The sequence below is a fragment of the Lepisma saccharinum genome, chromosome 6, assembly GCF_977018435.1.
Source record: "Lepisma saccharinum chromosome 6, izLepSacc3.1, whole genome shotgun sequence".
In the NCBI taxonomy this organism is placed as follows: Eukaryota; Metazoa; Arthropoda; class Insecta; order Zygentoma; family Lepismatidae; genus Lepisma; species Lepisma saccharinum.
Window position 1 is genome coordinate 40,527,351 of NC_139234.1, and position 18,519 is coordinate 40,545,869.

Sequence of the window (18,519 nt, forward strand, 5' to 3'; positions counted from 1 at the left end):
GAGCATCTTGGATTAGTTTTAAGTGATGCCAAAACAATATCGAGAAAAGCCATATTTTTAACAAATTTATAAACAGCAATTTTAGCAAATTTAGGTTTAAACACATCAATTTGAGGGGGTCCTCTTTTCTCGGAAGCTTTTTTTTACAAAAATCGTAGGTTTTACACAGTAACAATAAAATTTTATAGACATTTTGCCTTAGTTTTAAGTATTTCTATTCAGTCAAAACACCTCCTCATTTATCGATTTTATAACATGTACTTTCCCACTACTTGTGGAGTTCTTGAAAAGAGGGATGAAGGTCACTTCTTTGAAATTAGCTTTGTATTATCTACGTTCAAGCACAAAGGGGAATCAGCAATTTATACTTATCCTCTTCACTTTTGTCTTTCGTGTGACTGTCGGTATCGGCCAATGATGGCTATTTATTTCCGCTGAAAGCCGCCAACCGTGGCGAAGTGGTTAGCACATCACGCTACGACGCCAGGGATCGAATCCCGGCCTGGGGATGGATGTTTGGGAAATTCCATTCGTCAATTTCATCAGATAACCATTCAGCCCCATCTTCGCAAATTAGCCAAACGTGGCACAAAAAGCGAAGTAAAATAAAGCAAATCAATCAAATCAATCAATCATTTCCGCCGAGATTAGATTGAAAACTTACGGCTTTGAATGATAAGCTAATCGGGACTGGACCTATATTTTAAAGTGAGACCCGAACCACTATGTGCCTCCATTGAGTATTGAACCCGGGATCTATTGATTACAAGGCGACGGCGACACCATCGGAGAGGCCCCTCTAAACATTTATGTACACCACTGCTTACAATAATGTACATAAAGTATTTATCAGGAACTTTACTTTTCATCAAATGGACGTACCATCATTCGTTTTGTTATTCAATAAATATTCAATTTTTTCACTTCTTTCACATACATTTTCTTGCCATGACTGTTGTTTTTACACAAATTTTAACTACACGTAAGCCAGATGATGAATATTTGCTGTTTTATCTCTGATTTTATAGCGTCTTTTTACTATTTATGTAAAAACAATATTTTTTAGTCAAGATACAAAGAACAAAATAAGTATTAACCTTGTATTTCCTTCGTTTCTTAGTCTGTGGTTACATACAACAATACTCCATACGCATCGAAGAAATTAAGCAGTAATTAATTAATGTTCATATTATTACAAATAATTATATTAACGTATTAAATAGAAATAATTGTATTATTATATTTACGAGACTGGCTCCCCAAATTTACGTGCCTCGTGATGTATGACTCTGTAACTAGCTTTTTTTATTTTGTGCTGGAATTATACAATGTATCGGCATCGGTATCGCTGGGTATCGGCCATGGTATCGGTATCGGCAAATGGTGGTAGCGGCCCAGCTCTACTTAAAACAAAAACTCAAATAATATTACAAAATTTTACAATAAATTTTATTCGAAGGTTGCTAATTTACATTAAGCACATACAAGTCTTCAGAAACTCAACACATCACAACAATAACCCTTTGATTACATTTTTAATTATCTCGTTAAGCTCTTAATTCGGCTTGTGAATTCATAATGAATTTGTTTCCAAATTACATCATGTTCTCAAAACGCTTGAACCAATATCCTTCACACCAAACCAGAGAGTTTCTACAATAAAAGTACATTGATATTCATTGTCAGTTTGGAAAAAGTGCACTGATCTATCAAGTCTACTTCCTTTCGGACACATTGCAGGCAAAAGTCAGGTAATATATAGAAGTAGGATATTCAATAGAATGAATACGTCACATCCAAAGATATGAACGAAATCAGAGGTATTTTTAGCAGTAATATGTTTATGAGTAGTCGTGTGTTTAATGGGACAATCAGAAGGCATATCGTCGTTCCCATTGCACAAAGGCGATTTACATGTTTCTTGATAAAGCACTCCTTGAAGGGATACCTTGCAAACAGGATGATTTTGTTCCTTGTCAGCGCAGTCACGTTTTATTGCCGCTATTTCTGAAATGCAAATATACACTCAATATATTGACATGTTAATAGTTTGACAAGCAGTACGAAAGTATAAAAACGTATGTGTGAAAAGTATGCAATGAAACATTTTACCACGTAAGAAATGTGCAATTTCTTAAGTGTTTTTTTTCTTTTAAACTTGAATACTTATTTTAGTGGGATACTGACAATGTTCTAGACGTCTGACAGACGTCATTAAACTCTTGATTTTCGCTACTGAGAAGGTTCTCAAAGGTCCAGGGATTGTAAATAAATTTAATTCCCGTCCGGGAGAGAAAATCTGCAAGAGTAAATGGGTTCTGGACCGGAAAGAACCATTTTATCTTTAAAGTATTTCAATTCGGTCCCAGAATCTTTTTACGTATCAGTTTAAATTCGGTCCAAGTTAGATATTGAAATGAACCAATACGCAACTTGGACAGAATTTAAGTTAAGAAAAAAGTCCTGATTCGCTACGGAACCCAATAGAACCTAGTAGAATTTATGGTTTCCAGAATCTTTAACAACCATGGTTATTGAAGCTCCCAGGTTCGAGTTCGAGCCTGGGCGTAGGTGTTCTTTGTGAGTATTCCTTCATCACTACTCATCGTCAGCCTCTCGATTAGCCATCAGCTACAAAAAATGACGTTAAATAACAAAAATACTGCTAAATACTATCACTAAGTTATAATGTACAGGAAATACTACCCCCTTAACACTGCAAAATACCGCGAAGCCATATGGGAGTTGTGGAGTAATGCTCCACGCCTTCACAATCTAGGCCATTTGTGGAGATGATGTGGTCAGCACCACGCTCCGACTACCTTTAATCCCTTTCTCTCAGGTATACATTTATTAGAGGCCGGATGAACCTCAAAGAAGTGTCATGGAGGGATATTGCTGGAAAAATTCGCACCAAAAATCAGACTCTTGCTAATACATAAAAATATATTCGAAGGAAACATATGGAGGTATGTGCGCACACACACACATACATGAGCCTACAACACGCACTTGCCAACTTTCATAACTCAGAATTGAATGAACCCATTCCTTGCTTCTCAAAAAAATATCTCCTCTCTATCTTTTGTTGTGCCCCTATATTTTCATATTGATGTAACTGACCTACTCTCCTTTTTGTTTAATTGTAACGTCGAGGAATGAATGATAATTAGCCGAATCGAATGAAGGAAGAAATTAAGGAAATACTTATTTGCTGGTCAGGAGGCTAACACTGATAATCTTCAAAGTCTAAAATTTGTAGACCCAAAGTGCTAGGCCTTCGACGTACCATATTAAACTTAAGTTATCGAGATATCACATCCAGTCCAAAATCGACGGGTCCGCATTGTGTCATTTAGAATTCGTGTTATCGTAGTGTAAGGTTGAATAAGAAGTTTATGGAATGAATTTATGAATAGAAAGAAATGTAACAAGTTAATTATATGTGGATTATACCAAAATGGAGCCTTGGGCGTGTTCCTTTTGGGTTACTTCGATTCATTTACAAATTTAAGTTATTTTTATGTTCAAAACATATTGTTCATCCTTTAAAGTTACTTCACATTTGATGGATTGAAATAAATAAATTAAGATAAAATACGAGTTTCTGGCTTCTGCTTGGATAACTTAGAACCAGTTAATTTCCCCGTTATCTATGGATTTATTCAGTATTTGATTGTATTGGATACTTACCACCACTAAATAAGAATTTATCAATGCCAAAGAAACAGATCCCAGTACCACAGTCAGTCGTTGCGGACGTACTCCCCTTTAAACATTCAGGGAATTCTGGATATGTGCAAATGCAACATCTCACTACATAAAAAGGAAAAAAATACTTTGAAAAATACAGGTATTCGTCTTAAACAGATCATGTACACTTTTTGAGTCCCTACCTTAGCTTCCTCAAGCGTTCAGTACATTATTTGACTTCTTTAACAGGTTGGATAAGACGTTTGCTGTCAACTAAGTCGAACGGTGTTGATCATCGCAACAGGCTAACTGCTACCTTGAATTTAACTTCTGGCAACCTATCCAGTAGAGTATTCACCCATGTTAACTGGCTTACCGTTGGTAAACCAACTTTCTTCATACACATATTACCCAAGTCAAACGAAAACCTTGAAATTGCAACAAAAATTGTAGGGTAGACTGTATATAGTTTAATTTTACATGAGGTATCAACTGTTATTTACAAAACGACCTCAAGGCTGCAACACTACTCAAGTGAATTCTTCAAAACGCCATTTTTGAAATTTTAAAGAAATCTGTAAAGAAGAATTTATCAATACTAAATAAATATTACGCACTTACGCCAGTGAAGAGTCATGCCCTCTGTCAGCCCAAATTTGCAGAAATTTCTCGGTAATTGAAAATTCAATATCCCTGTGCATGCTTATCACACCAGCAAGTTTACTAGTAGAGGAGAAAGTTCGAAAATGGGTTCAGTTTAAAGGCAGATGGGTGGAAAGGACTTCGCAGTGGCTCATAAGTGACTGCACGTGGACCCCAAAGACTTATTCTTCTTGACAGGTACTAACTCAATCTTGAAAATATATGTAGATCAGCAATAGGTCTGTGCTGAAGTGTAGCAAACTTGTGCAACCCTACATGCAGAAATATACTAGATAAAATACAAAAACAAATTAAGGTTTTCATTTTACTCTCTTGTATAGAAATTGCCGGAAAATTTCAAGTTTTCGGACTTCTGTTTTTGTTATACTTGCATTCCTATATTGGTGTTTTATTTGTATAATATCTAGTAAAAAATATGTACAATGAATATGAATTGTTGCGGTAAACCATGTTAAATTTTCAGAATACGCAGCTGTCACCTACATTCCACCATGATTTAACCCGACTCTTGTCCAACCAGATGAGGAAACAACATGATGTGGCATAAGCCAAAGAAGGGAAGTTCCAAAAAAGTAAAGAATACAGTAATTATATGAGATTATGACTTGTGTAATTGTGGACATATTGATTTGCTCATTTGTTGTTAACATTATTGAGTTAGGTTTAAAGAGTTATTTGGCAAGTGAAACCAGTTTTCAGATGTCACAAGATTCATCCAAATCGAATATGCGATTTCTGAAGTATTAATTTTCAGTTCTCAACACTATTTTACTAATAATCTAGTTATTTTCTCGAGAATGGAAAATCGTTCAAGCTCACTATACACTATTTTTAATGTTTGTATATTGTCAGGCTGAATATGTCTAAATAGTCAGGTTAATTCAGTTTACTTACAGCATTCATATAAAGAAGGGAAATGCTATAATACAGTGAAATGCGAGATTGGGACCCGGCTTACTATTCAATCATGACCTACATACAGAATAGCTTTAAATGTGTAAGAAACTAATAATATACAATCAGATTTACCGAAAGAAATAGCCATTTTATAAAATAAACTTTCCAGTTAGTTTACGTAATAACTACCTTTCCTTATCTAAAAAAAAGAATGCCAAGATAATCAAACTGTAGTAAACTCTCTATTTTCTTTCACTAGCTCCTCAGTGACTTGGTACCGGGGGCAAGCCATGACATAAACAGTGGGGCAAAGAGAGAATAGAGTGGAGAAGTATGTAGGTTAATATTACTCTTCCCTTTAATCACAGTGCACTTTAAGTAGCAGTGAATTTGTGCACACAAACTAATACTTTTATACTTACTTGCACCAATCTCATCCATCAGAAGACAACCACAGAAAATCGTACAAAGCACAAATAATCTCATGCTTTTACTGGTTCTATCTTAAGCCAGAATATTTAAATCAAACCAATTCTTAGTTCACTAAGCAGCTCTGAGTTTCTTGCCCATCCATTCTATGAAGGCGATAAGTTGATATGGATTCAAAATGTTCATGGTCACAGGTCAATGAAGTATGTGCAGATGATGAGCTCGTGGCCAAAATTGGATACCGTGATACTTCACGAAGTAGGTGGCGTCATACGAGAAATATTATTCTTCTGTTTTGACAGTTTGATGTAATAAATGTCTTCAATATAGTTGTACGTTAATTACTGCACCTCGAAAACCTTTAATTGGAAAAACACTCAACGCAGTACAGACATTTTGTGCAAATGTGTGAGAACCTGGAAGCAAATCCACACGAATATTCCCGACCACAAAGTTTGACGGTCCAACCTGTAGAAATTATATTTTTCCTTGCAACAACACGTAATTAAGAAGTATGATTTATGCACAGACATTTAATTAACAGACTGGAAATGAGAATCGTAGCTTTTCTGGCTACGTGATTCGAGCAAGTGTTCTCGGGTTTCTACATTCCCTGATGATGAGAGCAATGCATGTGTTCGAAACGTTGGAGGCTAACGCCGATTGAATCTGGCTCGTAACCCGAGAACACTTGTTCGAGACTGGAAATGGTGTTGCCAGAAATACTCTTTCCTCATTAGCAATAGATATTTAAGTAGTATTTCAGAATCGAGCATTTAAATCAGCTGTAAGTGGGTTTCATGTGACGTCAGGATTCGCACAGCCGCCAAGGTCGCGGTCAATTTTGTTTGTCCTGTGTTAGGAAATATTTTGAAATAACATGAGCTTCTGTTTGAATAACCGAATACTGCACAATGTACCATCGTAAACAAGGTTCAAATCTCCTGCCCACCCATTTGAGTTCCGTATGCATACAAGAACTGGCCTCCATAATGGCTGCTCGGACCCACAATGCAACAGTTTGTGACGTATGTGAAACACCTATAGTGAGCAAAAAAACTGTCTATTATAAGAGAGATAATACTAATACCACTTTTACGTTAATCCAAGGAACTTGAGACTGAGAGCATGTAGCGTGTAAATGCTCCATTCCGAAACACTACTTAAAGATCTATCACTAATTCGGAAACAGTATTTCGGCAACAGAATTTTCAGTCTGTTATTTAGATGTCAGTACGTAAGTCATAGTTCTTAATTATGTGTTGTTGCAAGTCAAATAGAATCTCTAGAGGTTAGACCGTCTAACTTTGTGGTCGGAAATTTTCGTGAGATTTGCTCCGAGTTTCTCACACATTCGCACAAAACGCCTGTACTGCGTTGAGTGTTTTTCCAATTAGCGGTTTCCAAGGAGCGCAAATTGACTCACATTCAAGAAATGTGTTATATGAAACTGTCAAAAGAGAAGAATTATGTAATATTCCTTATATGACGTCACCTACTTCGTTAACTATTACGACATTCATCTTTGGACACAAACTAATCATCTGTCCTTGATTGATCTGTAACCATGAACTGGTTTTATTTTCTACCAACTCGAATTAATTTAAACTGTATGCTTTCCAAGGATTAGCTTGGGATAAAAACTCGGAGCTGCTTAGTGAACCAAAACCAAGAACTGATTTGACTGAAATAATCATGGATTAAGATAGAATCAGTATAAAATGAGAGTGTTTCTGTTTTTTATGATTTTCTGTGGTTGCCTTTATTTGGTGTCGAGTTTTGCATGTAAGTATAAGGTTTTCAGTTTCTGTGTACAAATTCAAAGAATACTTAATGCGCACTGCTAATAATGGTAAGCAATATTAAACTATGTTCCCATTCCCCTGTTTGTGTCATGGATTCCCCACTGACAAGTCACTGGTAGAAATAAGTGCCAGTCAAAGATAACAGCATAGTATCATTGATCTAACGAACATACTTAATATTGAACAAGGGTAAAACTCTACTTTACGTCCTTTTCCTAAGGAATACGTGTCATATATCGTTGGAAAGCATATTGTATAAGGAATTCAACAACGTAAATCCCAAAGCGAGGAGAAATTACCTGGAGGAGGAAATCGATAAAAACCGATGTTGTCCGGATATGCGTAATTGAACGTACTGAGGAAATTTTTCGATGATGAAGCACTTATTTAGGGGTGAAATGAGTGCTAATGAAACCTAACCTAACAGACCTAACCTAACCTCGTAGGCATACCTCGTCCCCGTGAATGGTTCGTGGGGCTACCCGTGCATGGTTTTTGGAGCTAACGTGAATGGTTTGTGGGGCTACCCGTGCATGGTTTTTCGGGCTAACGTGAATGGTTTGTGGGGCTATCGTGAATGGTTAGTGGGGCTATAGTGAACAGAAAGTGTAAAAAGAAAAAAGGTACTTACCCGAAGAGATGCCGGCTGTCTGCAAGCACGGTTTTGAACGATGCACAAAATTATTACTGGGGATAAACGTATTTTACACTATCTACAAGTTTTTGGAACCTGTTCTTCTTCATGCACCATACACACGCACAACGCACCGCGAACGCAAAGAAGCAATCACCACGCAGAACTCAAACGAGCAAAGCACACGCATTCACAACGCGGACACAAAGACGAGCCTGCAGTGTTGTTAACTCCCATCGGTTACCACCAAAAGGCAATAAGGACGTAAAGTAGAGTCTAGCCCAGGTGTTATCAAAGGAAACCTGACAATCGTATTACACTATGTATGCATTATTATCTCTTTACGGAATATGATTTACATGTAACACGCACATAAATACTTCCTCAAAATACCAAATATTTACATTGCAGCGTGAGGCAAAATTTATACCAAGTACAGAAAATATTAAAATAGTTTTACAATAATGGCAAGTATATTAAATGCAACCGACTTGTAATTTCCATTTACAGAATTGCTTTTACTTTAAGTAAATCTGTACGTAATAAGTTTGTGATATAAATATATGTTGTGTGTTATCTGTTGCTTAAAGTAATATTTAGAGTATATGAGTATGTCCCAAATCTCTGATATCTTCCCTCGTTATCATCTTTTCCAAGTTGAAAATTCATTGTATCAAGACATTTTTCTCCTTTGTATGAATGCTATGACTAAATAGGATCAAACTCAACTTCTAGTTAGGTAAAAAAAAAAAAAAAATATTTGCAAGAAATGCAAATGATGTTGAAAATTGTAAAACGCCTCAGGAGTCATGTGTCCGATTTGGATGAAACCTCGACATTCGAAAAATGTTTCCTCTATCTGACTTGAGTAACAAAAACTCCAACTTGAATAACACCAGCTTAATAATAACAACAAATAAACAAATCCATTATCCACGGAATTAAAAAAAAGAAGAGTAATCATTTATCGCCTGCATGTAAGTGCGAAATAACACTGTTCACACGACCGATAATCAGTAGTCCTCCTTTTATCCACTTGCTACTGTGGTTGTAAAATAGAACAAGCATGTTGGTAGTACATGAATTTTATAGTAATTGGAGACGTATCACATATCTTACGACAGCACACATCTTCACCCAAACACGAAACATAGTATCCAGCTGATTACTGATACCTAACTATAAAGGTGAACAAATGGTAATCAGTCAGGTTTTTGACACTGCATCAAACTAACAAGGAAGGGTTTAGCACCAGATTTGTTAAAAGGGATCATACCATGATGAATCATTTTTCACCTTGGAAGAGACCCAGCGCATTCAGCGGAATCAACAAGAGTCTTCATCCCAATGATGTTCAATCTGTAGCAGTGATCTTATAAGATGTTCTTCTGTAGGACTACTCATCACTAAATACGTTGAGTCCGGAACAACTGTGATTAACAAAATTGTGCAAGTTTATGAAATTTGGGTATAGGTATTAGGGAATTTTTATGTTTAATGACTTTAGAATACATCAAATTGTATGGATGCAACGAGTTTATTGTTTCATATTTGTTTTTAGCCTATCTATTTGTTATCAAACTTGAATTCGTATATCAATAGAAACACCCGTAACAAAACAAATGTAAAACTCGTGACAGATTTTTATTTTATTTTTGAATTTTATATTGAATTTAAGAATATTTTTAAAAATAAAAATGTTGAGAATTCACTTTGTTCTTTATACATAACACAACATACATTTCTATGTATAAAGTTGATTCAGGGATCAGAGTTTTTTTATTTCAAGCTTTCCACCTACAAAGACAGTTCACAAAGTTTTATAAAACCCAATTTCAATTTCTCTAACAAGTTTATATTTTTGTTATGTAAGTTTAGCTGCAGCAACAATTATTGATGTATTACTTCTGTTTCTGTTGCAATTGAGAAAGAAAAATAAGTCACACTACCTTTACAGCTAAAAAATGGAGGGAAAATGTAACACCAGTGAGAAATGGATTGGCTAAATTACTGGTACGTCTGCTGGTTGTAAGAAACGCTCGTAATATAAAGTTGATGCATCTATCAATAGTGTGTCACAACGAAACAACAGTTTCCCGTTGTATTTAGTGCAGTCAAATTAGACCAATTTTCTTGAAACGAAGGAATTAATTCATAACAAGCTGAAATTTGGTACATAACTTCTTTACAGCATTAATAACAACATATTAAAGTCCCAGGCGACCACCTTGTCGCTAAAGCCGCCATATTGAAAAAATGGTGAACATATGAAAGTTTTCACGAAATAACAGTACTACTGGACTGTAGCTTGAATGTCGATGTATATCTTTCCTATACCACTAGTAGCTATCATATTGAAAAAATGACGGACAAATTCCAGTTTTCCCGAAACAATGGAACTAATTCTTAACAAGCTGAAATTTGGTACATAACTTCTTCATAACAACATATCAAATTGGGACCTTTACAAATGCAGGTTGAGGACTAAGGAGTCATCGATCACCCACCTTAAAGTAAAAATCAGATAGCAGTTGTCATGTAACGATGTTCATTACTATCATTCGATTCAGTTGGAAGATAAAAGAACAAACCACGTAACAAGTCAATCGGTACTTTGTTTCAAGTTCTATTAATTCAGTCTTTTAATATTCTACCTTTTATCATGATACAAGCCAAGTCTTGTCCAACCTACTAAATTAGCCATACGATGTGTACCTTCAGGGAGTGAAGCTACGGACCAAAGCAGACAATATAACCTGTGTAATATTGGAATAGTTATATTTTTTCAAGTAATGTCTTTCTCCTTTTTTATATAGCAGAATGCTACCGTTGCACATATCCACAAATTCCCACCTGCAGATGGTCAAAGTCGTCTCCGAAGGTTCCCTGTGATACGGGGATCTGTTTCAATGGCATTTTAAGAACTCTACTTACAGGTAGTAAGTATCCAATACAACCAAATCCTTATTCTGTCTGGAGATGAGTCGCTTAATTAAGTTTTTCTAGAGTTATCCAATCAGTAGCGACAAATTTGCAGATATTTAAAATTATTTATAGCAATTTGTCAAACATGTAGTAAATATTAAGATTTAAAAATATGTTTCTTGTCTTTAAAAATAACTTGAATTTGCCGATTATTCTACTTAGTCCCAAACGAGTGCACCATGTGCTTCACATGATGCATCAACTCATAATGTTTTCGTCACAATTTTCAGCAAGACGTTGCATCACCACATAGGTCCAAGATTGTGGGAAATGTCCGGAACATAACTTTCCCATCGCTCTGAATCCGTAGCGGGGGTCCAATTACCTTGACCTTCTAGATCCCCTGATATTAGATCCCTGGACCTTTTTGTGGGCTTATGGTAAAGACAAACTCCTGTATTAATCTAGATTATCCGCTAAACAGAATAATCTATACCACTGTCTCTATTGACGGGGACATGTTAAGGCATGTCACGCTATTGCTATTGAAGCGTGAAATGGTAAACAAACTCCATGGACACCCTGTACTACCAACAGTTCATTTTCGCTTTAAAATTTCTGGGTGCACTTAAGTAAATAGTAAACATCAATGGATTAATTTAAGCCACTTGCTACTTTGAAGTTGTTTTCATTTAAAGTTTCACAACCAGCGAGTGGCATATTCTGTAATGGAAGAACATTTTTCTTCCGTGAAAAAGAAAGGTAGTGATTCGAATCAGTTATTTTTAACGTTGTTACTACAAGCAACACGTATTTTTTTTTTTCGAGTAACTGAAACTAGTCACTTTTTGAAATGAGTAACGTTAACTGAAACCCATTTACTTTTACAATTAGCTAGTAAATAAACTAAGAGTTATTTTTGCAGTTGCTATTCATTAACCATACGCAAAGAAATACATCTTCCTGATAGATTATTTATATATAAATGCTTGCTTGAAGGAAGTTGTAATTTAATAAATATTAAACATTATTGCGAGAAAATAGGATACCTACATCGCCAAAATTTCCAGTGCCCTTACCAGAGTTGTGATAATTTTTAGAATGCCCATGACACGGGAGGAAATACTTTACCTGTAGTGTATGTCTGTTACAAGCATAAAAACAGTCTTGTGACGTTTCGGGAAACCCACGTTTCATTCATCGTACATTTATTTTTAAATTTGATTAAAGATACATTTATAGCAATGTGATAAGTTTAACAAAAAAGGGAAGCAGTTATACAATGGATCTTGTCAATGTTACATTGTTGTAACATAACAACTTACCTGTGAAACAAGCAGTCTCTTTTTCTTGTTATTTCATTACTATTATTTCAAATGAAAATGTTCATCAAATTTTAATTATACGAGGGGATGCTGAAAAGTTCGTAGCCTGACGTAGAAGGAATGTACAGGGTGAGTATAAAGTATTTCCCTGATTACAAACTTTTATTGCTAAACAACTATGCTAGATACAGATATGCGGTTTGTTGGAATCGTAGCTTAACTCATAATGTTTTGTTATCAGTACACTTCAGTACATTTCGACGTGCTCTCTTTTTTGCCCTTAGAACGTCTAGGTGATACTCAATTTGTCTCCATGTCTTTGCCAACATCTCTTCCGTCACCGTCTCTATAGCATCTCGTATTGGTGTCTGAAGAGTTTGCATATCAGGAACTGGTGAACTAAACACTGTGTCCTTAACGTAACCCCATAAAAAGTCAAGAGTGGGTTATGTCCGGCGAACGCGGTGGCCATGATATGGGACCGTCCATCTGTCTGGAAAGGTGTCATGCAAGTACTGGCGAACAGTTAACTCCCAGTGTGGCGGTGCACAATCTTGTTGAAACACTACCCATGGTTGAAATTCCTGTAATTGAGGCGCAACGTAAAGTTTCAACATGTCCAGGTAAACTGTTGACGTAATGGTAGGCTCAATGAAAGAGAACGGTCCAATAATTTTGTTGTGCATTAAGCCACACCAAACATTCACTTTCGGGCTTCCCCTTATGTGCTGTAACATGACATGTGGGTTCTCCGACCCCCATATACGGACATTATGTCTGTTTACTTTCTAGAATATGTGAAACGTCGCTTCATCTGAAAATTACGCTACCTGAAACACAAGAGAAGAAGAAATCAGACAAGAGAGGAAGAAATCAGACAAGAGAATAAGAATCAGACAAAACAAAGAAATGGAAAAAAACTTGATGTATTGCACTACTTATTGCCATAGGTTTTATTTGCCTATCTACCGTGGAAGTTGAGATATAAATATTCATAATCAGGGAAAGACTTTATGCTCACCCTGTACTTGGAATGATGAAACTTCATAGTTACTCAACATACTCCCCTCCAAGCTCAATGCACTTTCTGACCCGGTACCCCAACTCTTGCAAACAACTTTAAAAAAAAAATCTGAGTTCCCGGGTGTTTTTTGAGCTGATGAAACAGAAAGTAGTCCGATGGAGCAGAGTTCTGCAAGGTGTTGCTCATTTCCTCGTGGATCATGTTCGTAGACTTGCTCTGGAGGAACAGAAACTTCATCACAGCCTTGCACTCCATGTTTGTAAATTTCGCTTGCTGAGCAGACATGGTCACTTAATAAACCTGAAACAACAACAAAGCCTGTCAATTATGCAATGCCTTTTGGAATATGTACGTACATACAAGGATATGTACTTTCAAGACATAATGTGACCTTCCTCTAAACAGTTTGGGAACTTAGTCGGGTTACGAACTTTTCAGCATCCCCTCGTAGATTCCAAAACATCATCAGGCAACTCAAAATCATCTTCTGTTTTATAAAGATTCGTGATGCTTTCAGTCACATTAAATTTGAAAGATGTGGCTTACCCCAATTGTGATAAAGGAGACTCCATAGTGGGTCTATGTTCGCAGAAGAATACTGGATGGTATTAAATAATGAGAATGACAACATGACATTTTCCCTTAGTGACAGCATTGCTCAGTCGTATTTTTGTTATTTTGCGTTCCCTCTTTTACACTGTTGGCGAGGAGCGACGCTGAAGAGATGATTAGGTGAATTGATGAAGAAACACTCACAGAGAACACCTACGCCTAGAATTCGAATTGGAACTTCGATGGTAAGATCAAAAGTTGACCACATATAGCGACCACCGAGCGGGCTAGTGCTTGGTCAGTATCCTAATCTGTATATATAAAAATGTATGTGTGTGTGTATTTCGGCCTAACTCTCGAGCGCCTGGAGCAATTTCAACCATACATATATGACTTACAATCTGGAAATAAATACTGTGGGGGTAAGACACCCATGGCATCCCTAGGGTGACATGTAAAAATAATCGAAAACGACCGATATTAGTGTGGCATCCATAGTTTTCGGGGTCGCTAAGATGAATAGTGACACTCCCAATGCCGTTCAACTCCAAGTTTATCGTCTATCGGCATGGAGGTGAGAGGGAGTGAAAAATAAAATGTCAAAAATGACCTATATTAGTGTCGAATCCATAGTTTTCGGAGTCGCTAAGCTAATTGGTGGCATTCACGATTGCAATTTTCATATGTGTATCAAGTTTGGTTGAAATTGCTCCAGGCGTTCAAGACGTTTGATTACTTTATAATTTGTATACTGTGCTTATACTTTTCAATACCTGTAAATAGAATTAGTTACATTTTACACTATAGTTAGAATTCATTATTTTCCTCTCTAATAGAAGATTGGGATAAATAAATACCCGGGCAACGCCGGATAATCGGCTAGTAAATAAATATTCGTGTCAATGGGTAGGGTAGGTTCCTAAAGAATACACACTTAGTGTTTAAAGTCATATAACGGAAACGTAAACAAACAGAAACACAAAACAACTGCATTTACTTCTTAAGTAGTATCTTTACTTTCGTATGGAACTAAAAATGAAATGAATGGGAACAAAATATAGGATATACAATTATCTTTTTAAGTGGATGCAAAATAGTAGTCTTAGGGGACTAGTCCTCAAAGAGTACGCAACACGTCCTCAAAAAGTACGCACTTGAAAGTGTCGTGCAGGTGAAGGAAATAAAACCTCTTCACATGTCACACTGAAAGGCACCCTGTCCTTTATATGAAGAGCAAGCTTCATGCCACCATTGCTCGCACCCGCCATATTGAATTCAGTCTTCTGTAATTGGTTCCTCGTAGATTTCGTGGCATCCTGGGCAGTTGACAACTTCTTGAAGGTCTGTATATGTGGAAGGTACAACAGCATCAAATTTCAAGCGCTTTTTTCATTTGCAACGCTTGCCTCCTATACGTGGCTCCTTAGTTTGGATGATGCAGACCCCAATGTTGCTCGATATGGTGATGATGTCATTATTTCGGATTTTTTTCCGCATCTACTGCGCTTCAACTCATGCTTGGCTTTGGGGGGGGGGGAACAATTCAGAAGGAGATGCTCGTAGGTCAACTTCTGACTGTCTGTTGCTGCCATTGTCACTTCGACAGTTTGTACTTTCAGACACTGCACTAGCAATGAAATTCCTCGGATGCTGAACATCATCCTCAAGAGGCTGAATTGAAATATCTGAGCACTGACTGGATTCCTCCTGGTGCACTGTTCATTTTATTTGTGATTCAATCTATATAAATTCTTCTAATTTTACAGAAAATTATTGAGAAATTGTGACCTCAGACATCTTTTAAAAAATATCAGACATTCAAGGAATTTTACTACGCAGAAACTACCCTGACCCTCAAGAGTACGCATGCGAACTCTTTGGGTACTGTTCAATGCGTACTCTATGAGCACAACGCCACACTTAATGTTTGGTCACCAGATGGAATAATCAATCAGACTAGACATGTGAAATCCACACCTATGTATTCTCAAGGCGTGCACAGATATTTACTATACAAGTCATTGTCTTCCCGGTTTAGCGTTATTGGCCAGACGTTATATTCTACAAGCGTAATATTACACTGAAATGGCAGTAAAGTACTTACCTCCTAATTACTCAGCAACTGCCAGTCGCTTGTTACTTCTTTCATGCTCATACACAACCTTCCGTACTGCTGCTTGCTAACGTTTAGAAGCTACCATCTCACAATGCTGCCAACTTTGGAAATTGGCCCTGCGTACTCTTTCAAGACCGCGTCCTCTTATAGGAACCTACCTACTTTAAATATCATATATACACACCCTGTATCATGTCGCAGGCCATGTGTATCAGTTTGATACACAACGTGCATGCAGTGTGTATAGATCTTATACACATCTCCTTGATGTGTGTATGAGTTTCCCTGGCCTCTTGGAAGGTTGTCCAATCTTGGTTTCTAAGTTTTCTCCCAAATGGCGTGGGAGTCAAGCTTTGAGAGAAACTAAAATGTGTATCACACAGGCCATGAGCATAATAATTATACACACCATCAAAATAGCTCCAACCTCTAACAAGAAAATACAAATTTCGGCCTGGCAGTTAAAGTAATAATGCACTTTTGTAATGTGGTGAAATATCCCATCGGTTAACATTCACGATTATGTTACGGGTTAAATAGTTATCAGTTCGTATTATTGTGTATCTGTTTGCATTTCAGAAATCGCTGGAATAGAACGCAACTGTACAGAAAAGGCATTGAATCATTCTTATTGTGAAGTAAGTCTTAGCGGAATCGTATATCTTGAAACATGTACAAAGAATTTGTGCAATTCACGCAGCGAAATGCCTCCTGATTGCCCCAGAAAATATCGACCTACAACTAAAGCTCCTAGAATTGTTACTTCTAAGAGAAATACCTCTAATATCGTTAATATAATAGGATGTGACGTATTGTTCGTGTTGAATATCATACTACTATATGTGACTTGACTTTGCCTACGATGTTTCCCAAGGAAAGTAGACGTTATGTATCAGTGCACTTATTTTCTTACAGCCAATGTATCTTGAATCAATGTAGTTTTATTGTAGACACTCTGTGGTTTGAGATAACGCAAGCATTTACAGAACATGCTTTAATAAAGCATTATAAACTCATAGCCGATGATAATTACACAAATTGTCTAGGTTATTGTCGTGATATGTTGAGTTTCTGAGTAATTGTAATATACTTACTGTACATCCATAACTTTCGAATAAAATTTGTTGTAAGATTTTGTATTCTTATTGAAGTTATTGTTTTAAGTCCGCTTTACGCACATATATGCTCACCGAGATGGAGATGATTATCAGGCGTCAACTTTACCACTACGCCATTGGTAGGTACTCGTATTCTTATTGCATAACAGATTGCATGCAGTTTCAAATGGAAATCGTGGAATTGCTCCACTCCTCCCCTCCTGAATTGTGTAATTTCCGGTTTATATTATAAATCTGAGGAAGAAAATCCTCTGCGCTATGAACAATATATTCTCTTATTATTCATGAGACGTTCTACATCTTTATTTGAAGGTAGGAATGTGTAACTGCACGCTGAAGTTTACCTGCTACAATTATTGCAATATTCCACAGTATTTATTAATTAAATTAAAATTGCCACGCTTGATGATTAGAAGTATATTTTTAAAATCACACAACCATTCGAAATTTTCAGCTTAAATATGTTTACAGCACAAAAATAATAATTTTTAATACTGAGATAAATACAACATTACATAAAATACAAGGGTGGTTCAATAATTATTGTCCCTGACATATAAGCAGTATTATTTTTCCACAAAGTCCCCCTTCACAGTAATGCACTTCTTCCACCTATGCTGTAAAGCCACTATGCCAGCTTCAAAGAATGTCTGTGGCTGAGCCGTGAGCCATTCTTCCGCAGCGTCCATAACAGCAGCATTTGAGGGAAAATGCGTCCCCTTGAGGTGCTCCTTCAACCTCGGGAACAAATGAAAGTCACTAGGGGCGAGGTCGGGTGAGTAGGGAGGGTGTTCCAACACATGGAAACCAGCAGCATGGATTACGGCACCAGTAACATGGCTTCTGTGTGCTGGAGCATTATCGTGGTGAAACAACACTTTTCGCCGCAACATCCCACGCCGTTTCTCCTTGATTGCTTCGCGTAACTTAGGGATTAGGGCTGCATAATAGTCCCCAGTAACAGTGTGTCCCACCAGGTAGTCAATAAGTAGCACACCCTTCGCATCCCAAAAAATTGTGGCCATAACCTTGCGTGCTGATGCTTGCACCCTGAATTTGCGGGGGGGAGGTGAATTGCTGTGCCGCCACTCCATACTCTGTCGTTTGGACTCGGGATCATAGTGGTGGAGCCATGTCTCATCCACTGTCACAAATCTATCACAGAACTGCTTCAGGTCTACCCCCATCAGCTCCAAACCAGCCCTTGAACATTGAACTCTGTCTTTCTGTTGTTCACGGGATAACATTTTGGGACCAATCGCGCTGACACCTTTCTGAATCCCAGGTGTTCATGCACAATGGTTTCCACTGAGCCTACAGAGATGTGCATGATGTCTG

General features: G+C 37.0%; 1 protein-coding gene and 1 long non-coding RNA gene across 2 annotated transcripts; one reads left to right on the forward strand and one right to left on the reverse strand.

The window, feature by feature from the left end:
- Window positions 1-1,488: 1,488 nt before the first annotated feature.
- Window positions 1,489-5,801, reverse strand: LOC145989339 (uncharacterized). Its single transcript, XM_083124672.1, has 3 exons — window positions 5,676-5,801; window positions 3,694-3,816; window positions 1,489-2,007 (listed from the first exon to the last, which is right to left on the reverse strand). Exons 1-3 carry the CDS (start codon window positions 5,737-5,739, stop codon window positions 1,748-1,750), a joined length of 447 nt encoding a protein of 148 aa, XP_082980798.1. The 5' UTR covers window positions 5,740-5,801; the 3' UTR covers window positions 1,489-1,747.
- A 1,500-nt stretch (window positions 5,802-7,301) lies between these two features.
- On the forward strand, window positions 7,302-17,046 carry LOC145989340 (uncharacterized). Its single transcript, XR_014441828.1, has 3 exons — window positions 7,302-7,467; window positions 10,938-11,060; window positions 16,643-17,046. It is a non-coding gene; the product is annotated as an uncharacterized LOC145989340 (long non-coding RNA).
- Window positions 17,047-18,519: the final 1,473 nt, after the last annotated feature.

What these genes read in the sequence shown, in the direction of transcription:
- LOC145989339 (XM_083124672.1), bottom strand. Translation starts at nt 5,739, where the DNA reads ATGAGATTATTTGTGCTTTGTACGATTTTCTGTGGTTGTCTTCTGATG. An exon ending in GATGGATGAGATTGGTGCAA is followed by an intron (nt 3,817 to 5,675) that starts GTAAGTATAAAA and finishes CTTTTTATGTAG; the next exon opens with TGAGATGTTGCATTTGCACA. An exon ending in TAAATTCTTATTTAGTGGTG is followed by an intron (nt 2,008 to 3,693) that starts GTAAGTATCCAA and finishes TTTGCATTTCAG; the next exon opens with AAATAGCGGCAATAAAACGT.